This window comes from Bombina bombina, chromosome 5, assembly GCF_027579735.1.
Source record: "Bombina bombina isolate aBomBom1 chromosome 5, aBomBom1.pri, whole genome shotgun sequence".
Lineage (NCBI taxonomy): Eukaryota > Metazoa > Chordata > Amphibia > Anura > Bombinatoridae > Bombina > Bombina bombina.
Genome location: NC_069503.1, coordinates 136455618 through 136476340, shown reverse-complemented (window position 1 = coordinate 136476340; position 20723 = coordinate 136455618). Strand labels below are relative to the sequence as shown.

The 20723-nt window shown below is 38.5% G+C and overlaps 1 protein-coding gene across 3 annotated transcripts in view; it reads right to left on the bottom strand.

The window, feature by feature from the left end:
- Positions 1-430: 430 nt before the first annotated feature.
- NBEAL2 (neurobeachin like 2) overlaps positions 431-20723 on the bottom strand; it is a 496796-nt gene continuing 476503 nt past the window's right edge. For all 3 annotated transcript variants that reach the window (XM_053713715.1, XM_053713717.1, XM_053713716.1), the window contains 7 exons: positions 16493-16665; positions 15408-15502; positions 14367-14483; positions 13202-13363; positions 4850-4998; positions 4621-4756; positions 431-4299 (listed from right to left, as the gene is read on the bottom strand). In XM_053713715.1, the coding sequence (XP_053569690.1) occupies positions 4198-4299; positions 4621-4756; positions 4850-4998; positions 13202-13363; positions 14367-14483; positions 15408-15502; positions 16493-16665 (934 nt within the window). In that variant the 3' untranslated portion in view covers positions 431-4197. The remainder of the gene's footprint in view (positions 4300-4620; positions 4757-4849; positions 4999-13201; positions 13364-14366; positions 14484-15407; positions 15503-16492; positions 16666-20723) is intronic.

The window sequence follows — 20723 nt, the reverse complement described above, 5'->3', positions numbered from 1 at the left end:
AACCTAGGTAGGCTCATATGCTAATGTCTAAGATATTGAAAGGCCGCCTCTTATCTCAGTGCATTGTGACAGTTTTTCACAGCTAGACAGTGCTAGTTCACGTGTGCCATATGGATAACATTGTTCTTACTCCTGTGGAGTTATTTATGAGTCAGTATTAATTGGCTAAAATGTCAAAATAACTGAGATAAGGGGCAGTCTGCAGAGACTTAGATACAATTTAATCACAGAGGTAAAAAGTATATTAATATAACTGTTAGTTATGCAAAACTGGAGAATGGGTAATAAAGGGATTATCTATCTTTTTAAACAACAATAATTCTGGAGTAGACTGTCCCTTTAACACAAAGGAAGTGGTGTCATATGGTACATATAATAAAGTTGCAATAGTTTTTGATACACAATTAAATCAGCAAGTAATCAAACACAGTAACTGTCTGGAATGTTTATTGAGAGGCATTGCCTGGTAAAACATATTGTCAATAACAATGTTTTGCTTTTTAATAGGAAGAACTGGATGTGCCCAGCACATACCTTGTTCAGGATAATACATCTGTTACCCACTTAATAGTTTAATAATAAAGTTCCCTCTCTCCCAAATCTATAACAAAACAATAATGCTGAACATTTCTACCAATACCAAGAGCAACTGCATAAAAGCTAAACAGAAATAGAACATAACATCAGATGGGCTTTTAAGATTCCGCATTTGTTTCTAACATTCATTTTGTAAAAAACATTAGTGCCACAAAGAAAGTAAATATTGCACGCTTGCCATCATTTGGTTTAGAAGAAACCTTGCTCCTTTGTGATTTAAGAATGTTTGGGCGCCAACGAGTGCAAGAAGGTGCGGCTCACATCCCGGCAATATAACATAGTGCAGTCCGATTAATGGTGAAATATACCAATCAGGGTGCAAAGTCACTCGTAATGTCTGTTCATTGGCAGCGTCAGACTTGGATATCCAGAGAATTAAAGCTGTAACAGACTATGACCTTCCCAATTATATAAAAAAACAGTTTACATTACACGTTTTCAGTAGTAACATTTATACAATTATTATATACATCTTTTTTTATATAAATGTTTTGCTTTAAAGCTTGTTTTTACAGAAAGTACAAGTTTGCATTTATCAGCCCATTTGACATTTTCATTAAAAATTATTGCTTTTGTGAAGATAATTTATAATCTCGCTCATAAGTTTAAAAAAACCCCAACATATTTCTCATCTCCCCCATGGTAAAACACAATTTTAGGATGCAGAAATGTATTTTATACAGTTAAGGGTTTGTGCAAATGTTTTGTTTAGCGATCATATACAAAGCTTTCCTGCTGCAGGGGTTACATGTCTGTACTTACCTGTGTGTACAGGTATATATATATATATATATATATATATATATATATATATATATGAGTAATTCATAAGTCAAGGAAACTATTATTGGGAAGAAAATACTGATAATAAAGGAAAATCAAAATATGGGTAAATTGGGAGGAATGGGACGATGTGTGCAAACTTCTCAAACAAACTTTAGTGTGCTAGAGAATTCTGTTTGGAATAAATTAAATCATTGTTTGAAAACAGTACTTGACAAAATAATATCCAACTTAGGAGCCAGGAATGAGTTTTGTGCATTTGTATAGGTACAATAATATAAACAGTTAACAATTCTAAGTGCCGTGGCAACCTGGCTCCTGGGATTATCGAGCCCTGTTTACAGCATTTTACAACACTAGGGATGGTAAGTTCTAGAATACCCCTCTTACTTACAACAAGTTATCCATGAGAGTATTTTGTCAGTGCAGCTCAGTACATAGGTTAACCACAGTGAATATAATGTTATTTACCATTATTTCCAAAGATGGTAACACAGAACTGATAATGAGGAGTTACACGTATAACATTGTGCTTACAGATTTCTTATTGTGTACAATAATTGACCATTAATACAAAAACTAAATAAAGTGGTTGTTTGCTATTTGGCCATACTTTGTATGCTAATGTTACTGCTTTATGTATCTGATGAATGTGTTAAAGAGCTTTTTAATGTAAATTCCAAATAGTTCCCATGACTTATGAAATAACCATTATGCATAAAATGTAGTTTATATTAAAGAAAACAAATCTATCAAGTTAGGGACCAGAAAAGATCACATTAATTATCCTAGTATTTCATGATACTATTTCCAGTACAAAATACGTTTGGTTTAACAAATCAGAAAAACACTTGATATACCTTTATTGCTTCTGATTTTTGGGGAAGCAAACAGCTGCTTTATAGAAGGGTTTTCCCGGCTGCTATGACGTAAAGAGACTGTTTTCAGTTGCTAGAACATAACCTATAGTCCTGTATAAGCTTTTGTCCACCACTTTTTAAGTCTACGTTAGTTTGTTTTTAAATCTTTACTCGGCTGTGCTTTCTACAGACAGAGGCTAAAGAGATTGGATCTATAACTGCACTGCTTGGCAGATACCACCACTCAGGTAAGCTGAGTGAAGAAAAAAAAAAAGAAGACGTTTTGGGGCAGAATTTGTCTCAGCTATGATAAATGTTTAAATTTTTCTAAAATAGCACATTGTTTTTCAAGTGGAAACGATGTATTAAAAGTCAGTACATCACTTTCATGCTCTGCTGGGGGGAAAAAACACAAAACCCCACTACAGTATACACTACAAGTTTCTGACGCTTATAAATAGCACCTATTTGTAAAATGGAGTCTCAATTGCATATTTGTTTTGCATGTTAGATTCTAATTTATAGTTGCATATATAAAATTTGTCTGTACTCTTCTTTTATAGGAATTGATATGAAACTAGTTTATATAGTAAATATTATTATCAAACACATAAATTGCCAACACAGTCCATATGTTAATAGAAATAATAATGATAGTACCCAAATGTAACATATAAATATGCAGAAATGAATTTCCTTTCTGTCATAAGTGTGAAGAAAATACACATTGTATTGCTGTCTGGAAACAGGGTATCTAATTGTGGTAATTATACCCTGCATTCTAACTTTTTTTGAAGCAAAAACATTTTTAGGTTTAATAAGGTAGCAGTAAACAACATACTCTAAAGTCTCCCTCAATACAGATTTCACATCAGATGTGAATAATCAAATATTTAATTGTTTTTGTGTGTAACAATCCTGAAATAAGTATCTTTTGGTTTGGTCCTTGGCAGCTATAAATAACCAATCTGCATAGTCCAATCCCAAATTAATTCATGTAACAGGTAGATATGTCTTACAGTAGACTGGTAAAAATGCTAAGTGAAACGCGTTGGGAAAAAAACTAATCTCCATATAGAAGTCAAGAGGAAATAACCGATATATAAGGCGCACAAAAATATATTAACAATGGTGTCACATCGACCTGTACAGCTGTACAAAAAAAAAAGTTTGACGCCTTTTTGGAATGACAGAATAAGAAGAAGTAACATACAGTAACATTGCAGGTTTCTGGGTCTGTTCCAGTCTATAAAAATGTACTTGTCCAGTGAAACATATTACAGTGACTAACTATTGTGCTTGTTTTTTAAAACCACAAACAAAAACAGTTTAAGGTGACAGCACACAGCAAATATAAGCTGCAAAAAAAGGACCTCAGTGCAATGCCCATGAATTTCCAGGAATAACCGCCAACTCTTCTCCTAGGAAAAGACTATGACAGAGAAGGAGAACAGATCTTCAAAAGGCAGCCTGATGTAGATGCCGTAGAATTTTACAAATATGTACATGGCTGAGTATTGACCGTTCCTCAGTGAGTATTTAATGATGTGTGCTCAGCCAATTCATATGAGTGTAAAAAAAAAAAGGATCAAAGTCTCTCTCTTCATTAAGGCAACGGCACACTGGCTACCCAAGTTTCCAAAGAAGAGAAAGAAAATAAAGGTGCATTTTATTGTAAAAGTTTTTTTTTTTTAAATCCCTTAAACGCTGCTACGTTGATCACACTTGGCTGAGGCCCACACGTTGTGTGCTATGGAAAAATTAAAAACCCATCGATCACTGGGGGGGACTTAGGAGCATATGTCTTCCAATGCCACTGTGTGAATTTATTCAGCTCATCTCCAAGGGACAAAGAGGGAACATCTGCCCTATTTCACTTCCATGGCCAGTAGTTTCTGAGGATCAGACCAACAGGAATTTATGTTTTTCTTGAATCACGCGTAAAAAGGTCCATCCTTCAATTGGAGTTTGACGCTTTGTACTCTGTTTCTCCAGAAGACACTTGTGAAATCCGCCTTGTGGACCCCCAAAGCTTCCTTGTGAACTGCCCAGTCTTCACCTATACAAGAAAGGGCATCAGTTTCTGATTAATAGGGATATTGGAATCAATTTGCATAATATCCCATTCATATAACCCTCAAACCCTACATCTGTACAAACAATCTGCAAAAATAAATAATACAAGGACCAGAATTATTTATCTTGTCCATAGTGGTTTTTTGTTGATAGGATCCTACAAAAACCTCTTATGTTGCATGACAACATGGTGACGGGTACAGATCTGTACATTCTGCATTTCTTATATTAGGTAGTTGTGGCAATGAATTACATGAAAAACAAATAAAGGGAGTTGGTTTGATCACTCTCATAGGCCACATACCTCCAATGGCTGCCCGGCTCCAACCACAATCAACTTCCCGTCATCTAACCCCAGCAATATGTGGCTGTTCTCCTTGGTCACAGACACACAATGGACAGGGACCTTCATAGGCAGCGGTGAGACTGCTAGTGTTAAACTGTAGGCAGAACAAAAATCTTTATGAGTCTTTATATGTCCAATGCTAGTTGTAACCATTCAGTAACATCCTGTGTTGTGGGTACCCTCTTACCTTTGAAGATCCCGAATCTGCAAGGAACACTGCATTGTCCCAAAAACCACAAAATCCTGTGTGATGCACAGGGCCGAAACTTGCTCATCCAGACTGACCGAGGACAGATGTTTGCCATTCACAGAGTATAAATGCAAAGTAAACTTATCCTAAAAAGAAAAAAAGACAGCAATTCGATTAGGAAAAATACTAATATCTGCTAATTTATAGCTTTAAAATTATGGCTGCATAGGCTCATGGGCCTATATATCTGTGCATAGGCTCCTGGTCCTATATATCAGTGTGCATAGGCTCCTGGGCTTATAAATCTGTACATAGGTTCCTGGGCCTATATATCTGTGCATAGGCTCCTGGGCCTATATATATATATATATATATATATATATATATATATATGTGCATAGGCTCCTGGGCCTATATATCTATACATAGGCTACTGGTCCTATATATCTGTGCATAGGCTCCTGGCCCTATATATCTGTACAAAGACTAATGGTCCTATATATCTGTACATAGGTTCCTGGGCCTTTATATCTGTGCATAGGCTCCTGGGCCTTTATATCTGTACATAGGTTCTTGGTCCAATATAAATGCAAAGTAAACTTATCCTAAAAAGAAAAAAAGACAGCAATTTGGTTAGGAAAAATACTAATCAGCTAATTTATAGCTTTAATGATGACTGCATAGGCTCCTGGGCCTATATATCTGTGCATACGCTCCTGGGCCTATAACTAATGTGCATAAGCTCTTGGTTCTATATATCTATACATAGGCTACTGGTCCTATATATCTGTGCATAGGTTCCTGGTCCTTTATATATATGCATAGGCTCCTTGGCCTTTATATATGTGCACAGGCTCCTGGGCCTTTATATCTGTGCATAGGCTCTTGGGCCTATATATCTGTGCATAGGCTCTTGGGCCTATATATCTGTGCATAGGCTCTTGGTTCAATATCAATGCAAAGTAAACTTATTCTAAAAAGAAAAAAAAGACAGCAATTTGGTTAGGAAAAAACTAAATTTATGCTTACCTGATAGATTTATTTATTTCTTGACACAGTGAGTCCACGGTTTATCATCAATTACTGTTGGGAATATCACTCCTGGCCAGCAGGAGGAGGCAAAGAGCACCACAGCAAAGCTGTTAAGTATCACTCCTCTTCCCACAAACCCCAGTCATTCGACCGAAGGAAAAGGAGAGAAAGAAAGCAACACAAAGTGCAGAGGTGCCTAAGGTTTACACAACAAAAAACTGTCTGAAAAATACAGGGCGGGCCGTGGACTCACCGTGTCAAGAAATAAATTTATCAGGTAAGAATAAATTTTGTTTTCTTTTTAATGACACGGTGAGTACACGGATCATCATCAATTACTTTTGGGAATCAATACCCAAGCTAGAGGACACAGATGATAAGGGAGGGACAAGACAGTTAGCCTAAAGAGAAGGCACCACTGCCTGAAGAACCTTTCTCCCAAAAGAAACCCCAGCTGAGGCAAAAGCATTACATTTATAAAAATTTGAAAAACAGACCTAATGGAATGATCTGTAATTCTCTCAGGGAGCCGCTGTTCAGCAGTCTCATAACCCAAACGAATAATATGTCTCACCAAGAGAAAGAAAGTAGCAGAAGCTTTCTGATCTTTACAATTCACAGAGAAACAAACAGAAGGCTGGCGAAAATCCTTAGTCGCCTGAGAATAGAAAATAAGAGCACACACATCATCCAAGTTGTGCCACCAACATTCCTTATGAGAAAAAGGACTAGGGCATAGAGAAGGAAACATAATTTCTTAAAAATATTCCCATTCGAAACAATTGAGAAAAACCTAAGCTAGAACAAAAAAGAAAGATAAGGCGAAACACACTGCCAAACTGAGAAAACGAAGACTCTCTGAGTAGAAGAGACAGTCTTCCAAGATAGCCATTCAACATCTAAGGAATTAAAAGGCTCAAACAGAGCTAGCCACAAAACTGGAAGAACCAGGTTGGGCTCCAAGGATAATCAACTGACTTAAACACAAGTCTGATGCCAAGCAGAATTCGGACCCTTTAGGGTACTGGCTGACAAACCCTTCTCCACATATCCTGGAGACAGGACCAAAATCTGGGAATCCTGACTCCACTCCAAGAGTAGCCCCTGGATTCTTACCAAAAAGGATAAGTACGCCATAAGTGATGATAAAACTTCAAGAAAATGGCCTGCAAGCCTGAGTCATGGACTCAATGACCAACTCAGAACACCCACACTTAGACAAAACCAAGCATTCAATCTCCAGGCAGGCAGCATCAGAGAAATGAAATTTAGATGAAGGAAGGAACCCTGCACAGAAGGTCTTTCCTCAAGGCCAGTCTACAAAGTAAAGAGATGCCAGCATCTATTAGGGCGGACAGTGGAACACTTGACCAAGAACCATACCTTGGAACACGGCGGTCTGTCGAAAAGCCTGTCTGTCAGAAATTCCGGACCCCCCATCTGAGGGTCTATCTCGAAAACATCTCCTGAAGAGGATCCACTCCCTGGGATAAAAACAGTTTGTTCAGAAGCCAATTGTCCACCCCTGAAAAGTGGTGTACAGACAGAAATCTTGAGCTTCCGCCCACTGAACAATTCAAATCACCTCCTACATGGTCAAGGAACCCCTAGTTCCTCCCTGGTTGTTGAATGAAACCAAAGAGGAGATAATATCCGACTGGGATCAAGCGAAAGACGACTGAAGCCAAAAGCCCCAGCCATCAGAGCATTGCAAATCGCTCTTTACTCCAAAATGTTAAAGAGGAGAGCAGACACTTCCGAGTCCATATCCTTAAACAAAACCCAGACCACATACAAGCCTAGCATATTGGCATTGTGGTCACATCACCCATCACAACACGCACCCTGAGATAGATACTACGGGAGAGAAACTCCGAACTGATCTAGATCTATTTTTTGAGACAGATCTGAAAGATCTCCCACTAAGTCTGCATACCAGGTCCTGCAAGGTCATGCAGAGGCTAATAGAAACACTGCCGCTCTCTCCTGTTGAATATGAGCAATGACTTGTGTAAAGTCAACCAACAAAGAAAAACAGGTATGCCAGACTGAAAATCTTCTATGTAACAGGCAAGGGAATGATGTCCATGGGAACGATTAGACCAATTCCCTCCTATATCGAACACAGAAAGACAAGGAAAATCAGCTGCAGCTAGATCCGATACAGATAGGCTAAGCTGGCTACTGGACCACTAGGGTTCGCTGATGGCCGGACAGTAGACCAGAAGAATAAAAGTCTTCACCTAAATAGAAAATCTATTAAGGACCAAGCATACCACACCTAGAGATCCCAGGCAGTCTCTCATTTAGGTACTGACCAGGCCTGACCCTGTATAACTGCCGGGATCAGAAGGAATCAAATGCATCCAGGGTATAGTGGGGGTTACCAAAAAAATGACCCTTGTGTATGGAACAAGGGACCCCTGCTCCAGATTCATTTCCTCACCCTAGGAAAGAAGATTGGACCAGTGAATTATATATTATTTCAATATCCCAAGACCTAAAAGTCTGACTATGATGATGAAAACTCAGAAACTCTAGATTGAAGGTCAGACACAGAGTTACATGAGGTAAATACCTAGATCATGTACCCAAATTAGGCCTGAGAATGTCACTCCCAGGGAGGCAGATCTTGAACATCCAGTTCAAGGAAATCCTCTCAAACCTGGGAAGCAGATACCCTAGAAAGAGAAAACTGCCCCAGGAGGAAATCTTGGATTAAGCTCCAAAAGGCATAACTGAGCAAAAAATGTGAAAGGAAATTATCCTCCAGTCTTACTCTCTTGACATGTGGTAGAAAAACATATTTTCACCCTTACAGTCAGATGACAAATCTGCTAAATCCAGTACCAACAAGGTCTCAACCTTACAAGGGGACGCCAGAAGCGTTAAAATTTTAGGAAAAAAAGAATTGAACCTGCAACTGCAGAATTATAAAGCCTAAACTGTACCACTAAACCACAGGTAGGTTACCCAGCTGCCAGACTGCATTCACAATGTCCAGCGGCTAGTACAGCAAGTCTAAGAAGACAAGGCATTGCTCTGAAAGAACAATTAACCTCCAGCCCTTAGAGGATGGTAAAGATCTATCGACCTCTGGGTTATGACCCCAGCAAGCTTTCACCATAGTAGAAAAATTCCCTTCTACATAGGACACTGTGCATTCAAGAAGTCAGCAATAGGAGAATCCCTAAAGGAAAGGAGACAGGGGGAAAGGCATCCCTAACTACTATCAAAAATATTTTTATAGAACTCCTGCCCAGAAGAAAGAAACATCACAGAAAGGATCAAGTTTACCAAACTTTCAAGGGTTGACAACGAAGGGAGCATCGGAGTCATCCAAGTAGCCAAAAACCTCCTTTAACAATACACAAGGTATTCAAGCATATATCTGAAGGAGATCACTTCAGCATCAGATGAAGGAATTAAACTGCCCAAATCTGAGATTTCACCCTCAGAAACTACCGGCGAATCCGCCTCACCAGACTTAGGCGAGAGAGCGATCTGTGTAGCAGAATGTGGAACAGAACCCTACTATCTGAAAAACTTTAATGTCCTCTTGCATTTTCCCTGTAAGAAAGGAAAAACTGAAAAAGCTGCAGATACCGCAGAGGGTACCTGAGCTGCAAATTCTGTAGGCAAATACACTCCTCCAGGAGATTGAGAGGAACCGCAGGGCACTGCATGTGACGCCATAAAGGCTTGGGACTATTAAAGGGACAGTCAAGTATAAATTAAACTTTCATTATTCAGATAGGACTTTTAATTTTAATTAACTTTCCAATTTACTTTTATCATCAAATTTGCTTTTTTCTCTTGGTATTCTTAGTTTAAACTAAACATAAGTAGGCTCATATGCTAATTTCTAAGCCTTTGAGGGCTGCCTCTTATCACATGCTTTTTAAATCTCTTTTCAACACAAAGAGACAGAAAGTACACGTGGGCTATATAGATAACACTGTGTTCAGGCACAGGGAGTTATTTAAGATCTAGCACAAAACAATGCTAAATGCAAGACAATAGATAATAAACAGTCACAGTCATGTGATCAGGGGGCTGGAAGAAGGTCCCTAGATACAAGGTAATCACAAAGGTAAAAAGTGTATTATTATAACTGTGTTGGTTATGCAAAACTGGGGAATGGGTAATAAAGGGATTATCTATCTTTTAAAACAATAACAATTCTATGGTTGACTGTCCCTTTAAGGAGAAGCCATGGCAATGCCTGAACAGCATCATCCTGGGAGACATGAGACTCAGATTGCAACAAACTAGGTGTACTTTTCCTAGCTCTGGCTAATAAAAAGTATAGACCAATTAAAATGTCTAGAAATTTTGTATTGAGGAACAAGACGCTCAAAGAAAAATACATATTATTTAAAAAAAATATTTTATTTAACATGAGGGACATAAAAGTTTACCACAACATGCTGCCCTCAAAAAAATATAATGTATAAATGTTTCCAAACAAAAGTCGTCCTTAGCTATCCCTGTTCCAAATACAAATGAATTATATCACTAACCAAAGTGATAGATACCCTTAAGAAATATGGCCATCAATATTTAAAACACAGTGTGATATAGTCAAAGCGCAAACAAAATGGTGAAGAGTCTGTTAATAAACATTTGCTTCTAAGGTACAGAAACCTGAACAAATGCCACAAAAAACTACAAGTGAAACTTTTCATTAAAAAGTACTATCACTTTAAAAACATAACACTCACTTAAGAGAGAATCACACTACTAGCCTGGAATAACCTCCCCATCCAGGATGATTACCTCTATGTACAGAGGTACAAACTCTATAGAATAAGCCTAAATATATTCTATGGCATACACAGCAAGGGATAAAGGAAAATATGATTTAATAAAAAACGAAGTGTAAATTTGTTGCACTTTAGCCGTCATTCTGAAAAAACTTAGGACTCTAAAATATTCCTCTATTAATCTAAAGAATGTAAAATTGACCAGAGCTCTCTGGTTACAGACCGAGTAAAACGCTGCTCCGATCTCCAACGGAGTAGTTAAGAAAGTGTGGGTCACATGGCCGGAGCCAACTATAGTCGAAATGGCCCCGCTCTCCTTCACTGTGAAGGAGGAGGCGGAGACTAGGCAATAACAGGCAAATGAAGTGCGAAAATTCACTTGAACATCGCGCTTCATTCTTAACACAAACATGTGTCCTGAAAAATAATAAAAATTGCGCCGCTCCGTTAGACTTTCAAGAAAAACGGAGAAGGCGTTTCACGAACAGTCCCAAAAATTGAAGACAAAATCTTACTGTGTATGAAGAGAGTTTACCTGAAACACAAAACTTCATACATATGAAATAAAACACAGGCTTGCTATGCACGCTAGATGAAAACTTAACCCCTCAAAGGCTACATTAAAGGGACAGTCTACACCAGAATTTTTATTGTTTTAAAAGATAGATAATTCCTTTATTACCCATTTCCCAGTTTTGCATAACCAACACAGTTATAATAATATACTTTTAACCTCTGTGATTATCTTGTATATAAGCCTCTGCAAACTGCCCCTTTTTTCAGTTCTTTTGACAGACTTGCAGTCTAGCCAATCAGTGCCTGCTCCCAGATTACTTCACGTGCACGAGCATAGTGTTATCTATATGAAATATGTGAACTAACACCCTCTAGTGGTGAAAAACTGTTAAAATTCAATCTGAAAGAGGTGGGCTTCACACACCCCTCACATAGACCCGTGGAAAACCAACAAGACTGAATAATCCTAATCAGGCTTTAAGGATAGGGCAGCAACAAATATTTAGGAGGCGCAGTGAGGAATATACCCCACAAGTTCACAATTGCTTAAAAGCCACCATTGCTCTACTGAAGAGACTGACATGGACTACGGCTAAATCCCAGGAAGAAGCAGAACAAACTTGTTCTGCTTCAAAATAATAAAATCTTGATTGAAGAATCTTCTTTCAGACACCTAAACTTTACCACCTCCTTGCTCTTAACGTAGGTAAAGAGAATGACTGGGGTTTGTGGGAAGGGAAGTGATACTTAACAGCTTTGCTGTGGTGCTCTTTGCCTCCTCCTGGCCAGGAGTGATATTCCCAACAGTAATTGATAATGATCCGTGGACTTACCGTGTCATTAGAAAGAAATACTAATATCAGCTAATTTATAGCTTTAATGATGACTGCATAGGCTCCTGGGCCTATATATCTGTGCATAGACTCTTGGTCCTATATATCTATGCATTGGCTCCAGGGTCTATAAATCTGTGCATAGGCTCCTGGGCCTATATATCTGTGCATAGGCTCCTGGGCCTATATATCTGTGCATAGGTTCCTGGTCCTATATATCTGTGCATAGGTTCCTGGTCCTATATATTTGTGCATAGGTTCCTGGTCCTATATATCTGTGCATAGGTTCCTGGCCCTATATATCTGTGCATAGGCTCTTGGTCCTATATATCTGTGCATAGGTTCCTGGCCCTATATATCTGTGCATAGGCTCTTGGTCCTATATATCTGTGCATAAGCTCCTGGTCCTATATATCTGTGCATAGGTTCCTGGTCCTATATATCTGTGCATAGGTTCCTGGTCCTATATATCTGTGCATAGGTTCCTGGTCCTATATATCTGTGCATAGGTTCCTGGTCCTATATATCTGTGCATAGGTTCCTGGTCCTATATATCTGTGCATAGGTTCTTGGTCCTATATATCTGTGCATAGGTTCTTGGTCCTATATGTCTGTGCATAGGCTCCTGAGCCTATATATATGTGCATAGGCTCCTGGGCCTATATATCTGTGCATAGGCTCCTGGGTCTATATATCTGTGCATAGGCTCCTGGGCCTATATATCTGTGCATAGGCTCCTGGGCCTATATATCTGTGCATAGGCTCCTGTGCCTATATATCTGTGCATAGGCTCCTGGGCCTATATATCTGTGCATAGATTCCTGGTCCTATATATCTGTGCATAGGCTCCTGGGCCTATATATCTGTGCATAGGCTCCTGGGCCTATATATCTGTGCATAGGCTCCTGGGCCTATATATCTGTGCATAGGCTCCTGGGCCTATATATCTATGCATAGGCTCCTGGGCCTATATATCTGTGCATAGGCTCCTGGGCCTATATATCTGTGCATAGGCTCCTGGGCCTATATATCTGTGCATAGGCTCCTGGGCCTACATATCTGTACATAGGCACCTTGGTCCATATATTTGAAGTATATGAGATTTCATCTAAGTGTATGGTTTTGCAGAAAGTGGTAAATATACTATAATATTCTATATAATATTTCTATTATTCATAATGAATCATTATGATGGGGCTTACCTTAAGGGAGGTCCTGCCTTCAATTATGGTCTGAAAGACAATCTGGCCTTCCAAGCCCACCATAAGATGGGAAACAGAGAGAGGGAGTGAACTTTCACATGGGGGTTTAATGCACCTCATAAAGAGCCCCCGGCGAATGGTGTGCACATTCACTGTCCCATCCTGTAATCAGAACAAAGAGACATTTTAGAGCAGGCAAGACAAATGTAATGTTATATGCAGTAACAAAGAAAGTAACTAAATTCAGCAACCAGCACTAAGTATGATGTGACATATAGTGAATACAGTGTGGCAGTCAACATGTTAAAACAACATAAAACTCCATCACTGTTTAGCACATTTTATAATATAAACGGCATAATCTGAAGCATTACAAATGCAAGGGAAGCAATAAGAATCTTGCAGCACCGTCAGACGACAAATCCATCCTCCTTCATTATGACAAACTGGTTTTCAGGCGGCTGTCCAGAGAATTTACGAACAGATAATGTAAGATTATTTAGCTTTGCAACAAACATCAATATAAATGGAATATATTTTATGTTTTTGTTACTGGCTTGACTATTGTGTGAAGTATAAAATAAATTGGCCAGCACCTATATGTATCTTACACCTCCTGTAAACTAATAAGCATTGTATACAGATAATACGTATCCTTAAAACTTAACAGTTCATTTTTGGTGGCATTTGTTTTCTAAAACCTTCAGGTACATTTTTACAGCTAGAGAAGTAATCCATAAAGTTTTAATTAATGAATGAAAGACTTGCGTCTGCATACTACATGTCAGGGCTTGACAAATATTGTTAGTTCTAGCACCTAATTTTTCAAATGTTTTTACGTATATAGTTAGCCATAAAAAAAACCATAATATGTCTACTAAATCTTGTATAGCTAGCTCCATGTATTATCTGTAGCTCGGAAGTTTCAAATAAATGTATCAACTCCTGCTCCAAGCTTACACGTTAAAATAATACTGAAAATAAAAAGGCAAAAATGAATTTTCTCTCACTATTGCTTCTAAACATGTTAAACATAATCTCCTCTGCTTGATCCCAGCCTGTACAATTCAGGATGCCAGCAAAACAAACAGCATGCAACATCAACATAATAAAAAAACAAATTCAGATACCATATTTCATTACGAGCCCCCAAACCAACACTTACCTTGGACCCAGACACTGCCATGTCCAGCTCAGTGCTAATGGCCACACATGTTACCTCATCATCATGACCGTATAATACCTGCACAGGCTTGGTCAACAAACCACACGAAAAACCACCCTGCATGTGAAGTGAAACATAGTTAAAAATCTAGCAGAGCAATTGTATCCCATACCCTAACGGAGAAAATAGCTACTGAAATCAGACACCAAAACGGAGTCTAGGAACTACTTCTTGTAGTAATAACTACTAATATAAGAGTATAAACTTGTAGGACATAATTCTAGAATCAGAAACTAAACGAGAGTAGGAATCACTAGATTAGAGACAAAGCACCCACCAGTAACAACTACAATAAGAGACAGAGCAGTTATTGCAAGAATTGAAGTCCAACCTCAATACATTAGCTACTAGTATAAAAGACTAAATCAGAGCATTAACCACTAGCATCAGAGGCTTAACTACAAGTACAAGAGCAATAAATGTTGGTTAAAGAGCCAACTCAAAGCATTAGTGACTAGAACCAATCGAATTCAAAGCAGTAACCACCAGCGTCAGAGATAAAATTCTTAGTCGAAAAACTAGTATAAAAGCCTAAACTCCGTGCAGAAGTGGCTAAAATCAAAGTTTAATTTATTAGCAGTAACTACTAATATTAGAGCGCTAATTTAACTCAGTATCTACTTGTATAATAATTAATCATTGAGATTTAAGTACTACTAGCACAGTACAAACCCATAATTACTAGTATCCAGCTTCAAACTCAGTGTTGTAACAACTGCTGTTAGCCAAACTGTGAGCAGCTACTTCTAGTAATAGATATCAAAGTCTGAACAGTTACTACATGTACAGAATCAGTAAATGTAGGCGAGCTCGGAGTAGTAATTTAACCAAGCAGTACATTACACCAACATTTCTTGTAACCACTGTGCAGGCAGGTCCTAACTTTCCAATATAAAAAAAAACAAAAAAACAAGAGACAGCCCCCCTTCCCACCAAATAAAGAATGTTTTTGGGTTGAAGACCCAGCCAGCTCCTCCTTACCTGTTGCAGAACTTGCCACACCATACAAGTGGTGTCCCTTGACCCAGAAATGAGGTAGATACCACAGAGGTCCAATGCTAGGCATGTAACTACATCTGAAAAGAGAAAGAGGTATGTAGCCATTTCCAGCAAAAAAACAACAACACTTTTTTGCCAACATCTAGTAATTTTTATAGAGATTGCACGGTACACGTTCCTCAGAGTATCCTGAGAGTTCATAATCACAGTGCCGTTTCCCCTGCAGCAGGAAAGGGGGTTAATCATTGCTTTGGCAAAAACTTATGAGAGATGAGATTACTCACTGAGTATCAAGTATTTGCAGCAGGATGAAATGGTAGATTCATATTGATTTAAAAAGAGGGAGAGCAAATTGTTCAGAAAAATTAGTTCAATTAAAAAACGTTCACTTTGGGACAACAAAAGTACAGAAATAAATCTAATGTTAAAATGGGTTTTAAATATCACAAAGCAGTTGAACTTGGTAGAACTAGTCGGATGATCATTTGTGTATTGGTCTCATTAGGTCCAGTACTGTGTTCAGTCTATACAGTTGTGTGGGTCCTGATTTGTGTTTATATATATATATATATATATATATACAGTATAGCATTGCACTGTTTAGTTTTAGCAACCTTACATTAGTAAAACTTATGTCCACCAGTATCTACTTACCAATCAATACTGCCCAATATTAAAGATTTTTTGTTTTAACTTGGTGCATATTTTTTTTTTGTAATTGACAATCTTGTCCTAAATTAAACTTTGCCTCCTTCTGCTGGCCAGGAGTGATATTTCCACTAGTAATTGAATGACGTTGTGGACTCTCCATATCTTAGGAATGAAAACTACTTTTGGTTTTCTTGTTGGTGGAAGAATGCCTCTGTACACCAATATGAGTATGAGTTGACCTTACCAGCCACTGAGTTATCTCTCTTTACTAGTGGGTTGTGCAGAAACATTCATTTCCAGTTGGGTGTGATATCAGCTTATATATTTAATGTTTAACTGCTGCCCTTTCCTTTGCATGACAGTAACAGTTTCAGGTTAAATGACCAGAATCCCAGGAAACAATAAAAGGTTCTTACCTATATGCCTGGTTATTAACCCAATCACCTTCCCTTTGCTGAGAGAGGTGACCCGTAGGCTGTTGTCCCAGTGTCCCCCGCTGAAGAGCAACTTTGCATCATGAGAAACAACCAGGTTTGTTGAGGACAGCTCTGCGCCCTGGGCAAATGGTCCCAAGATGAAACGCTGGGCCCTGAAAGTCACCAAACCCATTGCCGTTAAAGGACCATTAAACTTGACATTTCAACAACGAATAAAATGTTTCATTATTGTAAATGAAACATTATTACAATATACATTCATTATTTATTTTGCTGCCCTTGATTGTAAAACACATCTAAAATTGTGTTTGATTCACTTTCTCCCAGGGAGGCATAGGTTAATGCAAAAACAAAAAGAGTGGAATAGCAATCGACTCAGAAGAATACACCAATAGCACTCAACAGTCGGAAGAGTCAGATAAATGATGCAATTAATACTGAACGATGCCTAGGGAAACAAGAGGACATTCAGAAACGAGATAAAATAAAATGTAGCTTTTAATACGCAAAATAAAAACTGTGAAAATAAAATTAAAACCACAACTAGTATGCAGGATATAGGAAATATGTGGTGTACTCGCTTAAAAAGTAAAGCGAACGGATATGATTATGGAGGGGTTATATAGGTGTATCAGTGTGATTGGTGTATACCTTTAAGATCCTGACCTGCCAGAAGAGTACATAAATATACCCGAATGGTGTGATGGTAAATCGGTAATCGAGTATCTACATTATTAAATGGCTGGCAAGGGTCTAATACAAGTGTATATGGTAACACTAATTGACCTACATGCTAAACCCCAATGCTTAGAAATCAGGTTATAGTATAGCTGGTTAATTTAAAGCACTAGTGGTTATGTGCATGAGAAGAGTGAAACTAGATATATTGATTGCCCCAGAGCCAGATCATAGACAGATATGATGGAATGTGCAACACATTAACAAAATGTTGCAACTGTTACAAATGCAACACACTGGCTAATCAAAGAGGGATAGTGAGGAAATACCCCCATGAATTACACTTGATGCCTGCTGAGCGAAAAGCCTTCGCACTAAATGTAGTATAGAAGCCTACATTATGTGGTAAAGGTAATATGTATAGTAACATGTGGTTAATAGCTCCTCATCAAGCGAACATTCGCGATTTAATTAGGAACAGCGTTAATAAGTAAATAAAGTAACGTGCGCAAACGATTATACTGTCTAGTTATATATCGATCTGGAAATGGAGACTCATATGCCATATAACCTCCCTTGGGCGATAGAGTGTACCCCTAGGTGAGAGATTGTACTCCGCTAGAAGAATCTCCGTTAGCTTACTAGTATAAGCAGAATGAGCTATAAATAAAATATCCTACTAGCTGCAACCCTAACAAACAAAAGAGCTTCCAGACTCCTCACCAAATCCCTAACATGTTTTGCGGCTAACTGGCTTTCTCAAAGGGTGACTACCTTTATGGCTCGACTTTAAGGCAAAATATGTGAGTTTTTTTTACTTCCCTCCCTAAGCTTCTATGGTGTCACATGCTTTTAAAAAGGGGATTATCAGTTTTGCATCAACAATCATGAACAATCTTGCAACAGTAACTAAGCTGAATCAGTGATAAACCTCCTTAAAGGACCACTAAACACAGTAGAATATCATAATCAGTAAATGCATATTAAAAAGACATATAACAATTTTAAAGTTATTTTGAGTTTCCCTCCCATTGCATCATGTGACAGCCATCAGCCAATCACAAAATGCATATAGGTATATGCTGTGAATCTTGCACATGCTCAGTAGGTGCTGGTACCTGAAAAAGTGTGTAAATAAAAAGACTGTGCTCATTTAGATAATGGAAGCGAATGGAAAAGTTGTTTAAATTTGCATGCTCTATCTGAACAATGAAAGTTTAATTTAGTCTTGAGTGTCCCTTTAAGGTAATACAAGAGTGCAGGCTACCCCAGTATGCACATGTGCAAACTAACGGCTAGATTACGAGTTGTGTGTTAAGGTAAAAAAGCAGCGTTAAGAGGTCCTAACGCTGCTTTTTTACGCCCACTGCTATTACGAGTCTTGAAGGTTTAGGGTCACCGCACACTTCTTTGGCCTTACCGCAAAACGACTTACGTAAACTACGTAAAGTCTTTTTTCTATGGGACTTCCATAGCACCTGTATTACAAGTCTGTCCTGGGAGGCCAAAACGTGAGCGGTACACCCTACCCTGCCAAGAGTCCTAACGCATTTAAAAGTCAGTAGTTAAGAGTTTTATGCTACAATGCCGTAACATAAAACTCATAACTAAAGTGCTAAAAAGTACACTAACACCCATAAACTACCTATTAATCCCTAAACCGAGGCCCTCCCGCATCACAAACACTAAAATTAAATTTTTAACATCTAATCTGCCGCTCCGGACACCGCCGCCACCTACATTATATTTATGAACCCCCTAATCTGCTGTCCCCAACATCGCCGCCACCTACATTATATTTATTAACCCCTAATCTGCCGCCCCCAATGTCGCCACCACCTACCTACACTTATTAACCCCTAATCTGCCGCCCCCAACGTCGCCGCCACTATAATAAACATATTAACCCCTAAACCGCTGCACTCCCGCCTCGCAAACATTAGTTAAATATTAACCCCTAATCTGCCATCCCTAACATCGGTTGCGGCGATATTGGGGATGGCAGATTAGGGGTTAATAAATATAATGTAGGTGGCAGCAGATTAGGGGTTCATAAGTATAATGTAGGTGGCGGCGGTGTCCGGAGCGGCAGATTAGGGGTTAATAAATAAATTGCAGGTGTCGGCGATGTCGGGGGCGGCAGATTAGGGGTTAATAAGTGTAAGATTAGGGGTGTTTAGACTCGGGGTTCATGTTAGGGTGTTAGGTGTAGACATAAATTTTATTTCACCATAGGAATCAATGGGGCTGCGTTAATGAGTTTTACGCTGCTTTTTTGCAGGTGTTAGACTTTTTATCAGCCGGCTCTCCCAGTTGATTCCTATGGGGTAATCGTGCACGAGCACATACAACCAGCTCACCGCTGACTTAAGCAGCGCTGGTATTGGAGTGCGTTAATGAGCAAAATTTTGCTCAACGCTCACTTCTTGTCTTTTAACGACGGGTTTGTAAAAACCTGTAATACCAGCGCTGTAGGTAAGTGAGCGGTGAGAAAAAAACTGCTCGTTAGCACCGCATAGCTCAAAACAAAAAACTCGTAATCTAGCCGAGAGTTTGTGCTATATCTGAATATCAGTTTATGATTGGTTAGCAGGGGTTCTTTTGTCCTGGGGGACAGGGAAATCAGTGAAAAGAATAAACATAAAACAATATACTCATCTGACAAAATAAAGCTGCAGTTTTCATTGCAAAATTATTCTTATATATAAAGGTTTATAATCATGTAGTTTAAAATTTGTGTTTTATGTCCCTTTAATGAAATAAAGCTAATCTCTGCAGTAATGCATAATAAGTAACAGGAATATGTGCAGCATAAACAGACCTATACATCTAGCACACATTATACAACACAACATAAAACTATAGGGACTGAGCAAAAATTACTTCAAATCTCTCCTGCAAATTACATACAAAAATAACTAAAACCACCTAATACAAAACCAACTCAATTACATTATCAAATATCTCTAGACACAGCTGTGTGACGATAAACAGTTAAAAACATTATTCCATCAAAATCTCTCCAGACTCATATAGCAGAATATTTATCCACTGAGACCAATTGCAGCACAGAATCGTAATACAATCTATAGACAAAATATAAATGAATCCAATGGTAGTGTTCTGTAAATGAATTAGACTGAGGATACTCAGTTAGGAGCAGTTCCTATCAGATTACAAACACATCCTTCTTCTGTATCAGTGAGACATTTTCTCTCTCACAGTTAAAGGGACAGTTGATTTACATGTTACATAATTCTGCTCTATGTGCAGAATTAAGCAACATACGGATGGGCTTTTGTTTGAATTTGTTCCTTTGAATTAGTAATTTGGCACTTAAAACAATAATTATCTCCTGTCCAAAGTGTCTTCTGCGCAGCGTTTTTTTTTCAAATAAAGCGTCACAGGTTCACTGTCTAATCACATCGAACTCCGTGGCGCCATTCAAGTGCATGCAGCGCGCTTCTGTGCTAGGTAAAGCAACAGACAGGTTTACCTAGCACAGGAGTGTGCAACATGCAGTTGAATGGTG